This window comes from Perognathus longimembris, chromosome 11 (genome assembly GCF_023159225.1).
Source record: "Perognathus longimembris pacificus isolate PPM17 chromosome 11, ASM2315922v1, whole genome shotgun sequence".
NCBI lineage: Eukaryota > Metazoa > Chordata > Mammalia > Rodentia > Heteromyidae > Perognathus > Perognathus longimembris.
In genome coordinates this window covers 45447885-45468289 of record NC_063171.1, presented here as the reverse complement: position 1 = coordinate 45468289, position 20405 = coordinate 45447885, and the positions used below count along the sequence as shown (strand labels likewise).

The following is a 20405-nucleotide window of genomic DNA, read 5'->3' as shown; positions in this document are numbered from 1 at the left end:
AGTGCAACCATCCCATCATCCATGTTTATGTAAAGACAAACTTTTCTTGCCTTGTGAAATGGTATCTCTGTCCTATTTCCTCTTGCCACCATTCTGCCTTTTCTTTCTGTGAGTCTGACCTTGGGACTTTATAAGAGTTTAGTTACACAGATTGGGGGGAGGGGGCTATGATAGGCTCATGTCACTTAGCATAATGTCTCTAGCTTAATCTCTTCTAAGTTGAAACATGTGTCAGAGTTCCTTCTGTTTTAAACCCTAATAATATTCCATTGTACTGTATCGAAATATCACACTTTATCTAGTTCTTCCATTTAAACAATTAGAAAAATATAAATAGAAGAGATGAACCACCAAACATGTCATTGAGAAAAATAATTTCATTTCTCAAGAAATAATAATAAAGGCTTGCTTGAGTTTATACAAGACCTTAGGCATCACACACAGTGAGCCCAAAGGAGGATGCTCTTAGGGGAGGAACACAAAGGTGCAATGCCTCTGTACCTCTGATCATATAAAATTATTTATTGAAATGAACTCCATGAAATGGAAACAAGGATTATTTTGTTATTTAAAAAATTTTACATTTTTCAGTTGCCTTGTTTTCAGATTGATATTTTTAATATTAATTTCTCATATATTTACATATAAATACAGATTTCTTTGAAAAGCCTTTCCTGATTGTTCCTCCTACTCAAGCTAGAAATAATCTCTTTGTTTATTCAATTTCTAAAGCATTCTGATTATACTTTAAAAATACATCTCTTTTTTTCCCCTGATTTTGTAGGTACTTGTAGACTTATCTTATTAGGCTGTAGGTTTCTAGAGGGCAAGATCCACATCTGCCATCTTTGTATTCCCAGAATGCTTTGCAACCTTACTGTTAATGCTAGTTATTGGATGGATTGATTACTTAACCAGAACCAGTTATACTGTACTTTCTGTGTGTGAAAATTTTCAAACTGTAACCATTCTTTATATTATATTGATGGTTGATGCCACTGAAAACATTGTGAGTAGAAACATTTTTTTTAATATAGAAAAAAGAAGTTTAATATAAAGAGGGAAAAGGGCATGGATTAAGGTGTGGGTCTGTTAACTTCTTGTTATCCTGCTGACACTCCTTCTCTTGTAGCTGGGACTTTAGGCCTGTGCCACTGCACCGAGCCTATAATCTTTTCATGTCTTTTTTTTTTTTTATAATGTACTGTTGGCAATTATTTCTTTTTCCTTTCTTCTTTTTTTTCTCCTTTGGTTTATTCCCTGTTGTCACTGCTTTTCCTGTACCCTTGGTCTTTTTTTTTTTTTTTTTAAGTTTTTATTATCAAACTGATGTACAGAGAGGTTACAGTTTCATACGTTAGGCATTGGATACATTTCTTATACTGATTGTTACCTTGTCCCTCATACCCCCCTCCCCCCTCCCCCTTACCCTTTCCCCCCCTGAGGTGTTCAGTTCACTTACACCCAACAGTTTTGCAAGTATTGCTTTTGTAGTTGTTTCTCTTTTTTTACCCTGTGTCTCTCAATTTTGGTATTCCCTTTCAATTTCCTAGTTCTAATACCAGTATAAACGGGAGTAGAAACATTTTGAAAGGCCTACCCTTAAGAGTCAGGAGGAATCAGGAAGTGTTATTAAGGGTGAGGGAAAGGAATAAACCAAGGAGAAAGATTTTTAGGAAGAAAGAGATAGCTAAAAGTGTTAAATATTGCTCAAATCAGGAATATTGGAAACCAAAGACTGCCCATTGGTTTAGGCAATCAGAAGAGACAGGAGAGCAAAGGGCAAGTTAAGAAAAGTTGGAGTTTTGGGCTATTGGCCAGGAAAAGGGAGCCTCCAATTCAAGGCATTTTTCACTCCAAGAAGCATGGCTGTCTGTTCCAAGGGAAGGAGAGATAGAATGTTTTAAATAGACAACAAAAGGAGGAAAATTTACCATGGAGGATGTTATTGTAATATAAGTGACCAGTTTAGAACAGACCCTTATTTAATGTTATATAACTAAGTATGTTGGCTCTATACAGCATTTGGTTTATTTAACTGTTATTTCTGATCTTTTCCCAGAGTAAAAAAGTGGGAATGAATGAGTGGTTTGAGGGTCTTTCCATTGGACACCAACTCAACACAACAGTGACAGTTGGAACAACATGTCCTCTACTTCAAATTCTTGGTGCACCCATGGACTCATTTAAGTCACCTGTTACCTCTGTTTCTTCTTCCTGTAAAAGGAAGATGAGTCCTTCAGCTCTGTGTTCTATCTGAGAACTAACCAGCTGAAAAGATGAGGAGAACTTTTAATGTAACAATGCCCAGTGTGGAGCTGCAAGCCCTTACCTCGGGAGCACAGCCACCATTCACAGGAAAAATGACTCCTTGCAAATACCCAGGTGTTCCAGAGAGCTGTGTTCAGTTATATTGTATTATTATCTAAACAGTGCCCGAATTAGAGCAGGTGGGTGGGCTGAGGAACAGAAGGATGAATGTGTTACAGTAAAAGGAAGGGTACTTTTGGGACATTGTCCTAATGCACATATGGTTTACTTCTCAAAGAACATAATGTGCAGGTTTTTTTTTAAGATATATCTTGGACCCAGACTCACCAGAAGTGAAATTATTCTTTTTAGAAAAAAAAGTATATAGTGGTAAAATTTATAGGCCATTTTAAATTTCCTTCACTTCTCCCATTTTATTAGTTTTTATCTTGATATTACTGCCTTTGTCTGGATTTCATTTTGTACATGAAACTCTAGTTTTCATCTAGTGCCCACAGTGATAGCCCATCTTAATATAGATGGCAGGGAGGACAGAAATAGTCATTGCAATTGTGTAGTATTTAGGAGGAACTTTAATTGGATGAATGGTTGGGCATATCCCCTCCCCCACGGTGCTGTGTATACTCAGGATGATGACACCTTTCTCATGTGTGAACAATTGTCTAGGAAAGGCCAGCATCTGAAACATCTGCTGTGTGAGGAAGCTGACTTATAATATAGTAAGGTTAAATGTATTTAGAAGAAATGTGCTGAAGTCACTAATGCCATAAAATTTCCATATGTAGTAGGTGCACATATGTGGTGTATAGCAGTGCTATAAAATCAAAACCAAATGTTTTCAAAGGGAAGCAAAGCAATTACTGAAAGAGGTTTTTCAGGTTGCTATGTATGTGTATGCTCATTTTGCAAGAACACAAAAGAAAAAGCTATTATATTGGTAAATTATACCATAGTATGAAAAAGAAGTAATGTGGAACCCCATGACCTCTATTGGTATCATATTTGTAGGGAAAGATAAATAAGTTCTGGTTCATTTGAAAGAAAACAGATTTGCTTAAAACAAAGTATGATGAATAATCATATAGACCAGAAGCCATTTTAGTTTCACATAGGTCTAAAATGTAAGATGCTGTTTTTAAAGCCGAAAATAATGAACAGAAAGCCTCAAATATGCTAACATAAAGGATTTCATTGCTTCAAAACTAGTCACTTTCATCATAGTATGAACATGGAGGAGGAAATAAAGGGAGAAAAGGGGTTTTGTTTGTTTGTTTTGCATTGGGTTTGTTCTGGCAATGTAGAAGTACTAGGCATGTGGTATGTATATTTGAACAGCCAGTTAGCATGTTGTGATTGAGATATTTTTGTTTGCAATTGTTCTTAAATAGTTATCTTACCTAGTATAATTTTTCTGTAATGAGTTTTTACCTCCAGAATTGGCAGTCAATGTTCAAACTTGGCATTCTATAGCTCTGTGATTGTGCATAGAGAAATTAACTGTTAGTTGTACTAGGAAGTTTTAATTGTGAACTTGGGGATATAGACATTGATGCAATTTTACTTTCACATTAGTCTTTAGTTTCTCTTGTGTTTGAAGAGCAAGATGAAAGCATAGTAGTTAAGAGACACATTCTAAAACCAGACTAACTAGGTAGGGTCTTGGTTCTATTATTTTGAACTGGTTTTTTAACTTCACTGTGCCTCTGTTTTATCAGTAAGGTGAATATAATAATGAGATGGTAATGGCACAACAGCCACAAATATTTCACTGAGTACAAGTGATTGTTATTTATCTTATAAAGTTGCTTTAAAAGATAGGTGCATGTGCCAAGACCCTTAAAGGATAATTACATTTTAAATCCCTTATTGCAATTATAGTTTGAAGTAAATATACTCACAAAGCCAGAGCTGTGACACTAAGAAAACAGAATATAAAATTCAGCGATCAATTCTTAGAGACATACAGTACCTTTTTTCAGATCTGTAGAGCCGCTAGCCTTGCTTGTAATTGCCAGTGTAATTTAAAAAAATAAATTGCAAAATATATGAATAAGAAACCATGTTCAAATGAACCAAAACTAGCCATTACAATAACCAAATGGGATACAATTGCTGAGAATTTGAGAATACTGGTCTACTAGTTAAATGTTTTAGGATTTTCTCCTAATAAAGATTTGAAAAAATAGCTGGGCACTGGTAGCTCACACCTGTAATCCTACTCAAGAGGCTGAGCTCTGAGGATTGTGGTTCAAAGGCAACCCAAGAAGAAAGCCTGTGAGACTATTATCTCCAATAAACTACCAGAAAAGCCAGAAGGGGCACTGTGGGTCTAGTGGTAGAGTGCTAGCCTTGAGCAAGAGAAGCTCAGGGACAGTGCCCAGGCCCTGAGTTCAATCTCCAGGTATGAGAGACAGAGACAGAGAGACAGAGAGGAAGAGGAAGAGAGAAGGAAGGAAGACAGGAGGGGAGGGAGGAAAGAAGGAAGAGAGAGGGAGTGAGAGGAGGGAAGGTTTGTTTGAGACACTTGAAGGTTTTAGATAGACTTTGAAGTTTAGACAAAGTTTAGTTTAATCAAGTTCCGTGGAGCACGCGGTTCCTATTAAAGCTTGGAGGTGTCAAGATAGTAAGGCATAGCCCAGGACCTCACCAAAGGGACGTGGAACTGGTTCTTTCAGTTGTAGATCATTTGTGAGAGTGTAGGAAAGGTGTCTGGAAGAAAGAGCCAGGCTAGGCCAAAGGTAACCGAGAGAAAGCCTCCGAGCTATAGGAAGATACTAGAGCTAGACTACAGTGGCTGGAGAGTGAGGGTAAGGGTGTTAGGGATCCAGGACGTATTCATTTAGTTGATTGATATTATCAAGCATCTCCCACAAGGTACTATAGTAGGTACTGACACTGCACTAAATAAACAGATAAGTACCTCTTCCCTGTGGAATTGATGGTCTGGTGAATATGTTCATTATAGTTTTAGCTGGAAGGGTAGAGATAGAGGCTTAGGGGAAGTTTTTGCTTTGGCTCTTTTTCAGTTTTACACTATATGAATTTGTTTTTAACTGATGTCTTTTTAAAGAATTGAGTAAACGTCTGGAGAACAGAAGTGATGGCAAACAAAAATTCTAGAAGAGACTGCGGAAAGGATGGATCCTCTTATGAAGGGTGGCATCTCTATTTCTTCTGTGCATGCATAAAAATGCATGTAAAATTTGACTTGTTAAATTCAAATGATATTTTGAATCTCAATTGCTATGTGTGATATATGATGAAAAGACAATGATTTTGTAATCTTCTATAGTTATATGTAAATATTTATAGTCCTATATGATGATAGGAATACTTAAATTCCTATTTATTGATAACCACACTAAATCTAAAATATGTGGATCTAAGAAGTTGCTCTCATGCATAACAAAAATCTCAACTTTGTTTCTCAGAAGCCTTCTTTTGTGCTCTCTTTGTGCTTTGTAGTTACGCAGCGCTGCTAGCTGACTGGCCAGTGGTGGTCTTGGGCATGTGTACCGTGTTTATTGTGGTCTGTGCCTTGGTCGGAGTGTTAGTACCAGAGCTTCCTGATTTCTCTGATCCACTGTTGGTAAGAAATGAGCCAGTAGCATTTTCTCCTCTGTTCTTTTTAACCCAAAATCATCTCCATGGATTAAGCATTTTAATGCATGTTATATTTTGTTATTTAGTATCCCCTGTCTTTTAAAATGTTCTCTAATCTTCAGAAAGCCAACAACTATTTGTGGAAAGAAAAGGCACGTAATCTATATTCTCGGGTTCTCAGAAGGTTAAGGAACTTGCTCACCACAACAATCTGGAAATTATGCTTCTTCATCTCCATGTTTAAGCTAAAGAAACAGTGTATTGGAGAATCTGGGTACTCAGAAAATATTTTCATAAAGGCTTTAAGGTGCTTTTTGTAACCCCCATAAAAGAAGTTAAAGGAATTTCAGTGTTACAAAGAGTAGGGTCTGTTTTTAAGTAAACGTTCTTCTGGAATAATGAGAAAAATATGACCAAGGGTAGTGATATGTATCCTTTGTATTAACACTATAACGATGTGTAACATAATTTAATTTGATCATGGTTTTTTATAAAATAACATTAAGCATAGAAAGATAAGCTTCTGCTAAGTTTTTTTTTTCTCTTTCCTGAGATGTGTAACCAAACAAATCAAAGTGTTTTGTCACAGTAAATAGGTGATCATTATCATGTTGAATCATCTTGTTTTAATGCAGTTCACTTCTGGAGTAGCTGTAACGAACATCTGTGATTTCTGTTCAAGGCTATACATCACCTTGGCATTGCTTTCTCAAGCTGTTATTATAACTACACTTACTATGAGATGAAGTAGACTAATGGGAACTTTAATATTTTGCCTTAGGGTTTTGAACCAAGAGGGACTGCAATAGGCCAGCGACTGGTCACATGGAATAACATGGTGAAAAACACAGGATACAAAGCAACATTAGCAAATTATCCTTTTAAATATGCAGATGAGCAAGCCAAAAGGTAAACATTACTTTTAGAAAAAACATTTCCTATTGAATCCTCTATTGCCTGAGCAAAAACATTAAAAGTGAAATGCTAAGCTCAGACTTTTTCCCCCACTAAATTTAACTTGTCTTTGTTGTTAAAAAGATTTTGTTGTAGTAGTTTTCTTTCCCTTTTCTTTTAGCGAAAGTTAGTTGTCAGTTGTTTAGACAATGTGCTTCAGCTGGTATACTTACTGCCTTGAAATAGACCTTTTTTGAAGATCAAATTGTTGTTCTATTTCAGCCATCGGGATGATAGGTGGTCAGATGATCATTATGAAAGAGAAAAAAGAGAGGTGGACTGGAACTTCCATAAAGACAGCTTTTTCTGTGATGTTCCAAGTAAGTGAATAGCATCCTAGATGAATAGTCCCCTCAGTGGTTTCCTAATATACACACAGAGCATGACTGCAGACTAACAGAAGTATGTGACCTCAAAAGCACAGCCTCACTACTGTTAGCATTCTTAAGGAGATAAATAAATAAGTAAACAAACAGCTAAGTAATATATTGGACTTGTCTGGACTAGGAAACCACTAATCTTAATTTATCTGTAATGAAAATTAAGAAAAAGATAACTTGAGTTGTATTTAATTTTATGAAAGAGAGAAATCTAATAAAATTCTTTACCTGGCCTAAAATGTTCAATCTTATTTCAAATGTTTATACTATATATTTCTAGATCAAGTAACAAGTAAATATTTTTGTATTGAGCCCTAAATTACTTAATATATGATATATTTAAATATAATATATATTTACATATATTATATATGTGTGTGTGTGAGAGAGAGAGAGAGAAGGTGTGACATTGTCCAAAAAAAATATACTCATTGCCTGACCTATGTAACTGTGATCCCTCTGTACATCACCTTTATAATAATGATAAAGAATTAAATACCCCTGTCCATCACCCTTATAATAAACATTTTAAAAATTAAAAAAAAGAATTAAATATATATGTATGATGTATGTGTATATATATTTATATCAAGAGCCCTCTATGTACCTGATTTATGGCTTAACAATAGAGATAGAGAGGTGAGTAAAACACAGTCTAGAGAGCCAAAACTTGAACACCTCAAAGGTCTGCAGATGGTATAAGTGAGTAAAGCTAGCTGGGTAAAAGATGTTGGAATTGGTGATGGCTATAGAGCACTGCGAGCACCTGTTATATCTAGAGAAACCAGATGCTGCTCAGCCTCAACAAATGCTTAGCCTCACAGAAATGATGGCCAGAATGTTGCAAGAACTTCCCGTAGGTCAGGAATCCAGATTTTAATGTGAAACCACAGATCTCTAAATGTTGGCAGCAAATTCACTAGAGAAAATTTACTGCAACGTAAAGTTAGCCTGTTACTCTGCAGCTGCCCAGGAAGAAGGAACACAAGGCATAGAGGAAGTACAGATGAACATGTGTGACATTGATTAGCCTCAGTGATTAGGAATGAGGAATTGTGGGTAATTAGAATTTCCAATGTAGACCCAGGTGCTGGTGGCTTACACCTGTAATCCTACCTACTTAAGAGGCTGAGATTGATCCGAGGAGGATCTCAGTTCAAAGCCAGACAGGGCAAGAAAGTCTGTGACACTTTTATCTCCAATTAAATCACAGAAAAAACCAGAAGTGTCACTGTGCCTCAAGTAGTAGAGTGCCAGCCTGAGCAAAAGGAGCTCAGGGACAGCACCCAGGACTGGGAAAAAAAAAAAAAAATCCAGTGTAGAAAATATTGTTGTTAAGTTCCGAAAAGCACTCTTAAATGTGTTTTTCCTATCTTGTTAGAATCTACTTGAATCTTTGATGTTTCTAGATCTTTCCAAATCTCAGGCTTTTTAATCTTGAATACTGTTTGACTATATCATAACCAGAAAGAGAGAGAGAGAGAAAGTAGCTAAGGTAGAATCTTATGCTGCTCCTAGAAAACAACACAAGTTTAATTTTCTGTCTCTTCTCTCCAAAAACAAATATTTAAAAAATGAACTCTGGTTAGTTCTGTGTTCTTTCTGTTTGCGTTATTTCTCTTAAAATATTACTGTATTTGTATACATATATTACTGTATGTTGCTTAACCAACATCTGTGAATTTCTTTTTTTTAATTCTTTATTGTTAGTATAAAGGTGTTGTACAGAGAGGTTTATCTGTGAAGATCTTAACTAGGAAGAACATTAACAAGTCTTTACAATACAGTTTTTATTTCATATAGTCCACATCAAATATTTGTCTCCTAAGATATAGATTCTGCTTTGCTAAAGCCATTACTGGCTCTATGTAAAAGAAATATTTATTTCTTCAAGCTGACTTTGTTCCTAAAATCAATTTACATGAGATAATAGCTATTACATTAAGTTTTACTAAAGAAAACTTAATGATCATGAGTAAAATCCTTTGTAGTAAAGCTTTTTTCCTAAATTTTCCAATTAATTTTGCTAGTGCAATTGGGGCTTTTTAGGTAACATAAAGTTAATCTACTTCATTTTATTTGATTATAGGTTAATTTTTTAATAACTGGTGAATTTTCAGCTTTCTATCACCTCACTTAATTCTCAGTCCTACTTGAGAAAGATGTCACTATCACCATTTTATAAAAAGGAAGCAGGCTCAGAGAAACTGTTAGAGGTGTAAGAGCACACAGGTAATAAATTGCAGGATGTGGTTACGACAGATCTGACTCAAAAGACAATGTTCTTTCCAGTATATTGCACATCTCTTTGTTGAGAAGCATGTTTTGTATTAATGTGATTTAAAAATACTTTTTCTAGACTCTGGTATGCCAGAGAGGCCCTGTATTTAGTAAGAACCTGCGTCTGGCTGATTCTAGCCAGCACTTGAGTACTCTGGTGTACAATGATTTTAGAACTTTAAATCGATCCACCATTCTTCCTCTTTAGTTAGCTGCCAGGAAGAATGTCCCTATAAACCATTGTTGATATTCCCTAGTGCATCATTCTATGATTTTATATACCATTATGACTACATGTTGTGAAATTAGGAGGGAGACATTTGATTAATTTCCTGCTGAAAATTCTTATGGATTTTTTTCTTCCAAATTAGAGTCTAATCAGAAGTAGATTTCTTGTACATTTAGTATAATTTTAAGTTGTAGTGAATACACAAAGGTTTTCTTTCTGTATTGAAATAAAATTCCCTGCTTCTAATGAATTGTCCATGTGGTTTCTCACTTAAACTTTTTCTAAATTCTCAGTGTTTCCAAATAAAGGAATAATTTATAAACCTTTCCCCTTGTTTTTTCCATATTACCAGGTGACCGATACTCCAGAGTAGTATTTGCTTCAGCAGCAGGGGAGACTCTGTGGAATTTACCTGCAATTAAATCAATGTGCGATGTGGATAATTCCAGGGTATGTAAAATGCAGCTGAAATCTGTTCAGCATAAATAAGGTTAATGTGAGTGAAACTTATACCAATATTCCTGGTACCTGGTCAGATGAAAGTACTTAAGAAGCTTACCTATTGACGAGTGCACACCAGCAGGGCAGCCTTGCATTCTTTCAGAGCCCAGGATTAAAGTGTACCTGCCTGCTTCCCTATCTTCTAAACATACCGTCTTCCTTACTAAGAACTACTTGCCTTTGCCTACTCATGTTCTTTCTTCATAGTAGTCTTTTCTGTTATTTCACTGTGTGTGTGTGTAAAGGATAATAGGATTGATATTTCGTATTTGATTGTTTTTTCTTTTCTCTAATCTAGTTTTATTCTTTTCTACATTTCTGCTTTCAAGATGTTGTCAGCATCTTAACTATGTAATTAAATGCCTGCCTGTGTCTCTGGCAATCAATGGGTCATTCTAGCTAGTGACCTCAAAGGAGAATTTAGGGAGCAGACTTCGAAAAGCAACATCAAAGGGCATAAATTCAGTGCCTATGCAAATGGTAGTGGTAATCCAATCCAGACTGCCTGGAGCTTTAAACACCTCACTGCTTTAGAAAACACCAGGATGCAAGAAGACAGGAACTTCCTCTCCAGAGCCAAAAAGATGTCAACACCAGAAGAGCTAAAGTGAGCCTCTGAGTTGGGAAGAGCTGTCAGTTTCTTGAGGCCATTTCTCCAGGTAGAAACCACAGTCTCACTAATGGACCTGTTGAGGTGTAGCCACTACACGGAAAAGAAGCTCATTATGTGCTTAACATAACTCTAAAACAGAAAATGGTTGGCTAAAATAAAATCATTTGCCCTGTTGACAGCAGAGCAACCTGACAACCCAACATAACTCCCCATTCCCTCAGCAGGGTTACTTAATGGAACAGAAGGTAGAAAGGACTCTTAAAGGTCACTGTCAATTTTCTTTCAATACTACCTGTTCTGTATCTAACTCCAAATAGACCAAAACCTCAGTCTATAAACATCAAAGTTTCTTAAACTGTAGTCACTTTTTCTTTTCTGTGTTTTCTTCTCTTCTTTAGCTGGTACTGGGGCTTGAACTTTGGATCCTGTGCTCTTAGCTTTCAAGTAGTAGAGCAAAGCAGCCTAATTTTCCCTCATGCTAAGAGTTTGGGGGAGATCATACACTCACTATAGTCTTGATAAAAGAAATATGATTTGTGTACAAGGTTCTTAACAGCATAGTATAAGAGATAGAATACTGAATCTGATAGAATACTGAATTTCAGCTGATTTATGAAACTTAACCTTAGGTAGAGGGGTAGCAGGAAAATGTTACAGCAAAAGAAATCTAGATAGGGCTTTTTAATCATTTGACTTGATATATTTGTGTAATTTAGACTATCTAAAGGAATGTAGAAGTACTCTACCTGAATATGTCTCTCTCCTAGGCTCATAATAGGGATTGGAAAACTATGAATTCTGGCAAGAACAGAACAAGAATATTTTCTGAGTCACTGACTAAGAGCAAAACTGTACAATATGGTAATTAATTGGGAAGAGAGTAGAGAAGTGATCTTGTCAGAATTTGAGGGACAGATTCAAGATACATGGCCAAATAAATGGTTGTTATGACGAGTTTTAGATTCCCACCAAGAAATGAATGAATAGGTAATCATACTTCAAAAACTATAGTTAGAAGTTTTACTTAAATTCTTGCCAATTGCAAACACTTTTAGAAGTCTAGTCTCAAATTCTACTGTTGAGTGCAAATAATAGCTCTTTCTCATAAAGGTAATATATATTCATCCAATACCTTAAATAACAGCTTGGATTAATAATTCACCTTTCAGATTATTATGGTTCTTTTCCCCAGTCTTCCAGTTTAAGCCACTATTAAGGACTTTGGAGCAAAATGTCCTGAGTCTCTGGCAGGCTCCTTCCCATCCTTCAATCTTAGTCATTGTGCTTAAGCACTTGATTGTTAACACCTCTCATGTTAAATTAAATACAACCAAGTGATACAGAGCGGAAGAGCTTAATTGTTGGGTCATCTCCAGAAAATGTCTGGTAATCAGTGTAACATCTCAGGGAGGCCAGATGTCTCACTTATCTCCTGCCTGTGTTTACAGCACATTTTGTTCTAACTCCAGATTCCCTTTAAGTTACGTGCCACTTACACTCATAATTCAGAGAGGCACAGGTTTCCAGAGCCAGTGGCTCTGTTTCTGAGGCTGGTCTACATCCTAATAGAAGTGCCTGTTTTCTGAGACTTTCAAAGGAGGTTCACTCAGTCAATTGCTCTGATCCTCTTCATTGCTTCCTTCTGCCCTTTGACATCCTAAGGGACAGTGAGGCATGCAGTCATTAGTAACCAGAAGTGTATTTCTCCAATCTTGACTCTGCTAGAAACCATTTACCCTGATTAGTCTTCACACGTTGTGTATGTTGGTACTTTGAGGACTCAGCTTGTAAAAAGATGTGATATTTGGTATCTGAGACTCTGGCTTACCAGATGACTGTTAGTGGATAGCTAAAACCCCCTAAAGCTACAAGGAGTCCAGAAATAGATTTTTCTGGTTCTTGTTTTAAGGAAGCCTATGAAGTGTTTGCCTTCTTTTTTCTCCTTAGGCTCCCCGTAAACATCAGTGTGTGGGGAACTTGGTTACAGGGGAAGAATCTAGCAGTCAGTTGATCCTGGTGTTAAGAGCTTAATTTTCCACTTAGCTTCTTAAAATATCTCCAAATTAGCCAGTAGTTTGAAAAGTTAAGGTAGCATTTAAAAATCTGCTAGTTTTTTCTTTTTCTCTCTTTTCTTCCCTTACCCTCTATTTTAAGTCAACTCCACCCCTGCTACTATCTAACTAGAGAAGCTGGCAACGACATGTTATAACCACAGAGGCAAAATGGCTTCCTAAGACATTCAATTTGTGAACAACTTGAATTAGCAGAGCTCATGAGTTAGCAAAAAACATTGCTTCCACAGATTCCACTTGTATTTTTAAAAACTTCAAAGATTTTTAAATCCCTCCAGTGAATGCCTTTTCTAAAAATATGACAAAATTATAACTGCCTCCATTATCTGTAAGCCTTACCATATAATACATATCTCTTTGTTTACTGTTAGTCAAGATGATAAAGTTAGAGCCACCATCACATTACTACTTTCAGACTTGGGTGTTCCTTGTGCAGGTCCTGTCAGCTGACAGGACACACACACACACAATATACTATTTATCACATTGAATTACAATTATTGATCTTTGTTGCTGATTTCCTACCACCCCAAGATCAACTGGTAGACAAGGCCTACCATATCCTATTTATCTGGTGCTGGAGCTCAGTAAATATCTTTTTCTTCAGAATGGATGGACAGATGGGAAAATACAGCCTTATTTATGCCTTGAAAGTGTGCACAATCCCTTGAGCTAAGATCAGGAGGCTAGTGTCCTATTCATGGACACTTAGACAATGTCTTTTCTCTGTACTTGTCTCTTACCCTCTAAGAATCCTCAAAAATAGTTTTTCCAAATGTTGGGCATCAGCCAACACCAACTTTGAATTTAGAATTAACTCCTCAATGGTGAACTAGCATTTATTTTTTATGGTAGCCATCAAAGTAGTAGTTGGTCTATATTTATAATGTCCAACTTCTTCATCTTTGGTCAGATACACACATTTAAAACTCACTGTAATTAGGAAAGGTTATTAAAAGAACAGAATTCTGTGCTTGCTTTTCCAGTTTTAGCTGGCAACCCTGTTTCCTATAGCCTTGACATTTAGGTATTTTAGCAACTACAGACTGGGCCCTTCTAGTTGATAGTAAGTTTCATGATCATTCGTTTTCTTGTATCTGAAAGCTGTCAAGCACCTGGGTTGCATTTCCATACTTTCAGCTCACCAGGCTAGCACTCTACCACTTAAACCACAGCTCCACATTCAACTTTTTGGTCATTAATTGAAGATAAGAGTCTCATAAATGTTCTGCCTAGGCTGCTTCAAACCACATCCCTCAGATTTCAGCCTCCTGAATAGCTAGAATTACAGGCAGGCATGTGCCATCAGGACCCAGCTTGAAGACATTTTTAAGAAGAAATAACTAAATCAATAATTATTTATTAATTTAGACTAAAATCAGATGTAAACAATATTTTAATATGTAAAAACATTGTCTGTTTCTAGCCATATTTCAAAAAAATAAGTTTAGTCTAAATCCTTCATAAATCTCAAATACATTGTTTTTGGTTACTACCAGTATTGCTTTTTGATTTATTGGTTTTTGTCTTAGTCTGTTCAGACAATACTAAATCATTTATAAACAACAAATTTATTTACTATAATTCTGGAAACTGAGAAGCCTAAGCTTAAGGGGCCTGCAGATTTGGCATCTTATTCATAGGTGACACCTTCTGTGTGTCCAGATACAGTTCTCTGGAGCCATCTTTACAAGGACACTAATCTCGTTAATCACCTCCCAAAGGCTCTGCCTCTCATTTTGTCACACTGCAGAGTAACAGGAATTTGGGAGTATAAATGTTCAGATCATAGTAGTTGTCAAGTAGCATCTTTGTTTCCCTCTGTGTTGGCTTGAGATACCTTTGCCAATTAAAAAAAATCATACTGATAACTAAAAGTTTTTTGTTTTTGCTTTTTGGCCAGTCCTGGGCCTTGGACTCAGGGCCTGAGCACTGTCCCTGGCTTCTTTTTGCTCAAGGCTAGCACTCTGCCACTTGAGCCACAGTACCACTTCTGGCCATTTTCTGTATATGTGATGCTGAGGAATCGAACCCAGGCCTTCATGTATAGGACGCAAGCACTCTTGATGCTAGGCCATATTCCCAGCCCCATAACTAAAAGTTTTAATCAAAAATGTATTTAAAATACAAGTATATTTGAGATACAGATATATTTGAAAAGCAAAAATGCATCAGTTGGGCCATTGTTTTCTTAATCTTGTGAATACATAAAAATCAGAAGCTGTTTGCTGTATTTATTGCTTTCTATGGTGATTGGAAAAAGAACTTGTTTTCTAAGTAGATATTAATTTTATCTCCCTCACCAAACTCAACCCTTGGAACCCTTGTTGACATTGCTTCCCGCTTCTATGTCATTTCCATAGTCATCCCCAAGTCAGCTGACTATGCTATGCCAGCTTTAAAGTATAACATGCTCTTCTCCCCTATAGAGAAAGGAGAGAGCATGATACACATTTACCTGGTTTCCTGGTAAAATAAATAAATAAAATAACTCATAAGGTGCCCTGTCATAGTAGATTGATTGAGAGGAGTGGTAAAAATCTCATGTTGTATAGCAAACTGATACCTAACTTAGGAAGATAATTATTTAGCTTTGGTAATTTCCCTGGTGCATCCAGGCAATGATGATGTTCCCAGGCATGCATCCATTTAAACTCCAATCCTGCATATATTTCTCTGCAGATCAGATCTCATCCGCAGTTCGGTGATCTCTGCCAGAGAACCACAGCTGCTTCCTGCTGCCCCAGCTGGACGCTGGGGAACTACATTGCCATACTGAACAATAGATCATCTTGTCAGAAAATTGTTGAGCGAGATGTTTCTCATACACTGAAGCTGCTTCGGACCTGTGCCAAACACTACCAAAATGGCACCCTGGGGCCAGACTGCTGGGACATGGCAGCCAGAAGAAAAGATCAGCTCAAGTGCACCAACGTGCCACGCAAATGTACCAAGTACAATGCTGTGTACCAGATCCTCCACTACTTGGTGGACAAGGACTTCATGAGCCCCAAGTCAGCTGACTATGCCATGCCGGCTTTAAAGTACAGCATGCTCTTCTCCCCCACCGAAAAAGGAGAAAGTATGATGAACATTTACCTGGACAACTTCGAAAACTGGAACTCTTCTGACGGCATCACAACCGTCACCGGGATCGAGTTTGGTATCAAACACAGTTTGTTTCAAGATTATCTTCTCATGGATACTGTGTATCCTGCCATCGCCATTGTGATTGTCCTTCTGGTCATGTGTGTCTATACCAAGTCCATGTTTATCACTCTCATGACAATGTTTGCGATAATCAGTTCCCTGATCGTGTCCTACTTTCTCTATCGCGTCGTATTTAACTTTGAATTTTTCCCTTTTATGAACCTCACTGCACTCATTATTTTGGTTGGAATTGGAGCCGATGATGCTTTTGTACTGTGCGATGTCTGGAACTACACCAAATTTGACAAGCCTCACGCGGAAACCTCAGAAACTGTGAGCATCACCCTGCAACATGCCGCACTCTCCATGTTCGTCACCAGTTTTACCACTGCCGCCGCCTTTTATGCTAACTATGTTAGCAATATTACAGCAATCAGATGCTTCGGGGTGTATGCGGGGACAGCTATATTGGTGAATTATGTCTTGATGGTCACGTGGCTTCCCGCCGTTGTGGTTCTGCATGAGCGATACCTCCTCAATATATTCACTTGCTTCCGGAAGCCTCAGCAGCAAATGTATGATAACAAAAGCTGCTGGACAGCAGCTTGCCAGAAGTGCCATAAAGTGCTTTTTGCCATTTCAGAAGCCTCTCGGATTTTTTTTGAAAAAGTGTTGCCATGCATTGTCATTAAGTTTCGCTACCTTTGGCTCTTCTGGTTCCTTGCCTTAACTGTAGGCGGGGCCTACATTGTGTGTATAAACCCAAAGATGAAGCTGCCCTCCTTGGAGTTATCTGAGTTCCAGGTGTTCAGGTCGTCCCATCCTTTTGAACGTTACGACGCTGAGTACAAGAAGCTTTTCATGTTTGAACGTGTTCACCACGGAGAGGAGCTGCACATGCCCATTACAGTCATCTGGGGTGTGTCCCCAGAAGATAGTGGCAATCCCCTAAATCCCAAAAGTAAAGGGAAGCTGACACTAGATAGCACTTTCAATATTGCCAGCCCAGCTTCCCAGGCCTGGATTCTACATTTCTGTCAAAAACTGCGAAACCAAACTTTCTTCTACCAGACTGATGAGCAGGACTTTACCAGCTGCTTCATTGAGACCTTCAAACAATGGATGGAGAACCAGGACTGTGAGGAGCCGGCTGTGTACCCGTGCTGCAGCCACTGGAGCTTCCCCTATAAACAGGAGATCTTCGAACTGTGCATCAAAAGAGCCATCATGGAGCTGGAAAGGAGCACAGGGTACCACTTGGATAGCAAGACTCCAGGACCAAGGTTTGACATCAATGATACTATCAGGGCAGTTGTGCTCGAGTTCCAAAGTACCTACCTCTTCACCCTGGCTTACGAGAAGATGCATCAGTTTTACAGAGAGGTAGACTCATGGATTTCCAGCGAACTGAGTTCTGCACCCGAGGGCCTCAGCAATGGCTGGTTTGTCAGCAATTTGGAGTTCTACGACCTCCAGGACAGCCTCTCTGATGGTACCCTGATCGCCATGGGGCTCTCCGTGGCTGTGGCATTTAGTGTGATGCTGCTGACGACGTGGAATATCATCATAAGCCTCTATGCCATCATCTCCATAGCTGGGACCATATTTGTTACTGTCGGTTCTCTTGTCTTGCTGGGCTGGGAGCTGAATGTCTTGGAGTCTGTCACCATTTCAGTTGCAGTCGGTTTATCTGTGGACTTTGCTGTCCATTATGGGGTCGCCTACCGCTTGGCTCCAGATCCCGACCGTGAAGGCAAAGTGATCTTCTCTCTGAGTCGCATGGGCTCTGCAATTGCCATGGCCGCTCTGACCACCTTTGTGGCTGGGGCCATGATGATGCCCTCCACAGTCCTGGCCTATACCCAGCTGGGCACCTTCATGATGCTCATCATGTGTATCAGCTGGGCCTTTGCCACCTTCTTTTTCCAGTGCATGTGTCGGTGCCTTGGACCACAGGGAACCTGTGGTCAGATTCCTTTACCCAAAAAACTACAGTGCAGTGCCTTTTCCCATGCCTTGTCTACCAATCCTCGTGACAAGGAACAAAGCAAAACTCATACCGTGAATGCTTACCATTTAGATCCCAGGGGCCAAAAATCTGAACTGGAGCATGAGTTTTATGAACTAGAACCTCTGGCATCCCACAGCTGTACTGCCTTGGAGAAGACCGCTTATGAAGAGACACACATCTGCTCTGAATTTTTCAACAGCCAAGCAAAGAGTTTAGGGATGCCTGTGCACTCTGCCTACCATAATGAACGGAACAAAAGCACCAAAACTGAGCCAAGCTCTGCCTTGTTACCGCCTGCTCTGGAGCAGCACACCATGTGTCACTTCTTCTCTCTGAACCAGAGATGTAGCTGCCCAAATGCATATAGACGCTTAGAATATGGCCCACACCCCTGCCAGCAGATAGGCGACAACTTGTGCCACCAACGTGCCCCTCCTGCCAGCAGCTTTGTCCAGATCCAGAATGGGGTAGCACCTCTGACAGCCACCCACCAAGCTGCTGAGGGACTCATGCATCCCATCCCACACATGCACCACTGCCCCTGCCTCCAGGGCCGAGGGCAGCCACCTGCAATACAGAATTCTCTGCCCAGGAATTGCTTCCTCCACCCAGTGCAGCACATTCAGACCCAAGAAAAAGTTGGTAAAGCCAGTGTACACAGTCTTCAGAGCATAGAAGAACATCTCCCGAGGGTGGCAGCCTGCTCTCCACCAGCCTGCAGGAGCACTGGAGCTTTACAAAAAGCATGTTGTGACCCTGAAAGTAACCAGAGGAGACTCTGTACAAATAAGGACATGGGGAATGTGGAGGGTCCTGGAGGGACTGAAGCCAAGGTCTCTGATTTACCAAGTCAGATCGACAAGGCACAGAGGAACGTGGAACAGAGCTCATCACAGACTGATGTAATGGCAAACTCAGAACATTTAAGTCAGAGTGAACCAAAATTCATATTTAATCATTTAATGGAAGAGGCTAGATATAGGTCCTGCCCACACAATCCTCAGAATTGTGGCAGAATTGTGAGAGTGAAATGCAATTCTGTGGACTGTCAGTTGCCAAACCTTGAAGCCAATGTGCCTGCTGTATTATCACACTCAGAACTGTCTGGTGAAAGTTTGTTGATAAAAACACTATAATAAATATAGCATTAATGTCTGAACCAGTGCCTCAGTCATTCTTTGAAATGGAAGTAAAAGCCAGAAGCTTAGAAAGGATATCCAAAATGCAGGAACTGGTATGCTTTACCTTATTTTAAAAAAACATTCCATTTGAACAATTAATGAACTCACAAATCTAATGAGTACATTTACATTATTGGATTCATTGATAACTGGATTTTTTTTTATTTCGAGACTTTTATTATGTAATTGTGCAAAGGGATTTCAATTCAGAATGTCAGTTTATGAGTACAGTGCATCTTAATCAAGGTCACCTCTTTTATCATTCAAGAAGGTGTTTACATTTGTACCTAGTCTGAAATCGTCTCTCCCGCTCTCCTACTACAGTGGTGAGTCTAAATCTAAATTAATGGATCTTGAGCACCCTTATTTACCTGATATCTTTATTCTGATGCATATGGTTGGCAGTAAGCAAAACTGAGATTGCTCAACATAATTACTAGAAATTACCCTTCAAGTAGAATTACTACTTCAGTTAAAATCCAGGAGCTAAACAACATTAAAATGTGTACTTTTGTTGATGCTTCATTTAAAGATTATCAAGCACCTTAATAGTAAATTCTACTTGTTTGCATGAGTAGACTCTTGCGAACAGAGACACATTTATGTCCAAATTGCTATCTTTTCCACATTAACCAAATAGGCACAGTTGTTCCATTATCTTACCTACCAATCTAGGAGCCATAGACATAATCTTGGGCCAGGCCACAATCACATTAGTGCCACAAAAAGAGGAGCATGAATGAAGCAATGTGATCAATCATCCACAAAGTACTTCATTCCAGAAGATAAACTGCACAGTGATAAAGGTAGACCTACATCAGATGTGTCCTAGCTGCTTGAAGTCTTTAGAGTAAGGGCTCTTATATGAAACTTTGCTTCCATCTCTGGCCTTCCTTAATGGACTGTGTCCCATAGGCTTCTCCCTCTATGTTAAGCCATGTCTCAAAATGTGTTAGGGTGACTTCATTGTGCTGCTAACACCTGGAAATGCTAAGCCTTCGGGCAGGATCTTAAGTGACACCGTGTATCTTGAGTTAAATCAGTCTGCAGTAACTGAGCTGTTGGAGCATGCTTTTGGGGTAATGCTTCAGATGACATAGCCCATCACAGCCTGTCATCTGATACTAAGGCATTCCAGCCCTTACAGGCAGAGCCCACTG

The 20405-nt window shown here is 38.6% G+C and overlaps 1 protein-coding gene across 8 annotated transcripts in view; it reads left to right on the top strand.

Moving 5' to 3' along the window:
* The window catches only part of Disp1 (dispatched RND transporter family member 1), a 150309-nt gene extending 131086 nt beyond the window's left edge, over positions 1 to 19223 (top strand). For all 8 annotated transcript variants that reach the window (XM_048358153.1, XM_048358150.1, XM_048358151.1 and 5 more), the window contains 5 exons: positions 5737 to 5860; positions 6656 to 6783; positions 7051 to 7148; positions 10070 to 10167; positions 15586 to 19223. In XM_048358153.1, coding sequence (XP_048214110.1) covers positions 5737 to 5860; positions 6656 to 6783; positions 7051 to 7148; positions 10070 to 10167; positions 15586 to 19200 — 4063 coding nt within the window. In that variant the 3' untranslated portion in view covers positions 19201 to 19223. The remainder of the gene's footprint in view (positions 1 to 5736; positions 5861 to 6655; positions 6784 to 7050; positions 7149 to 10069; positions 10168 to 15585) is intronic.
* The last annotated feature ends 1182 nt before the right edge of the window (positions 19224 to 20405 follow it).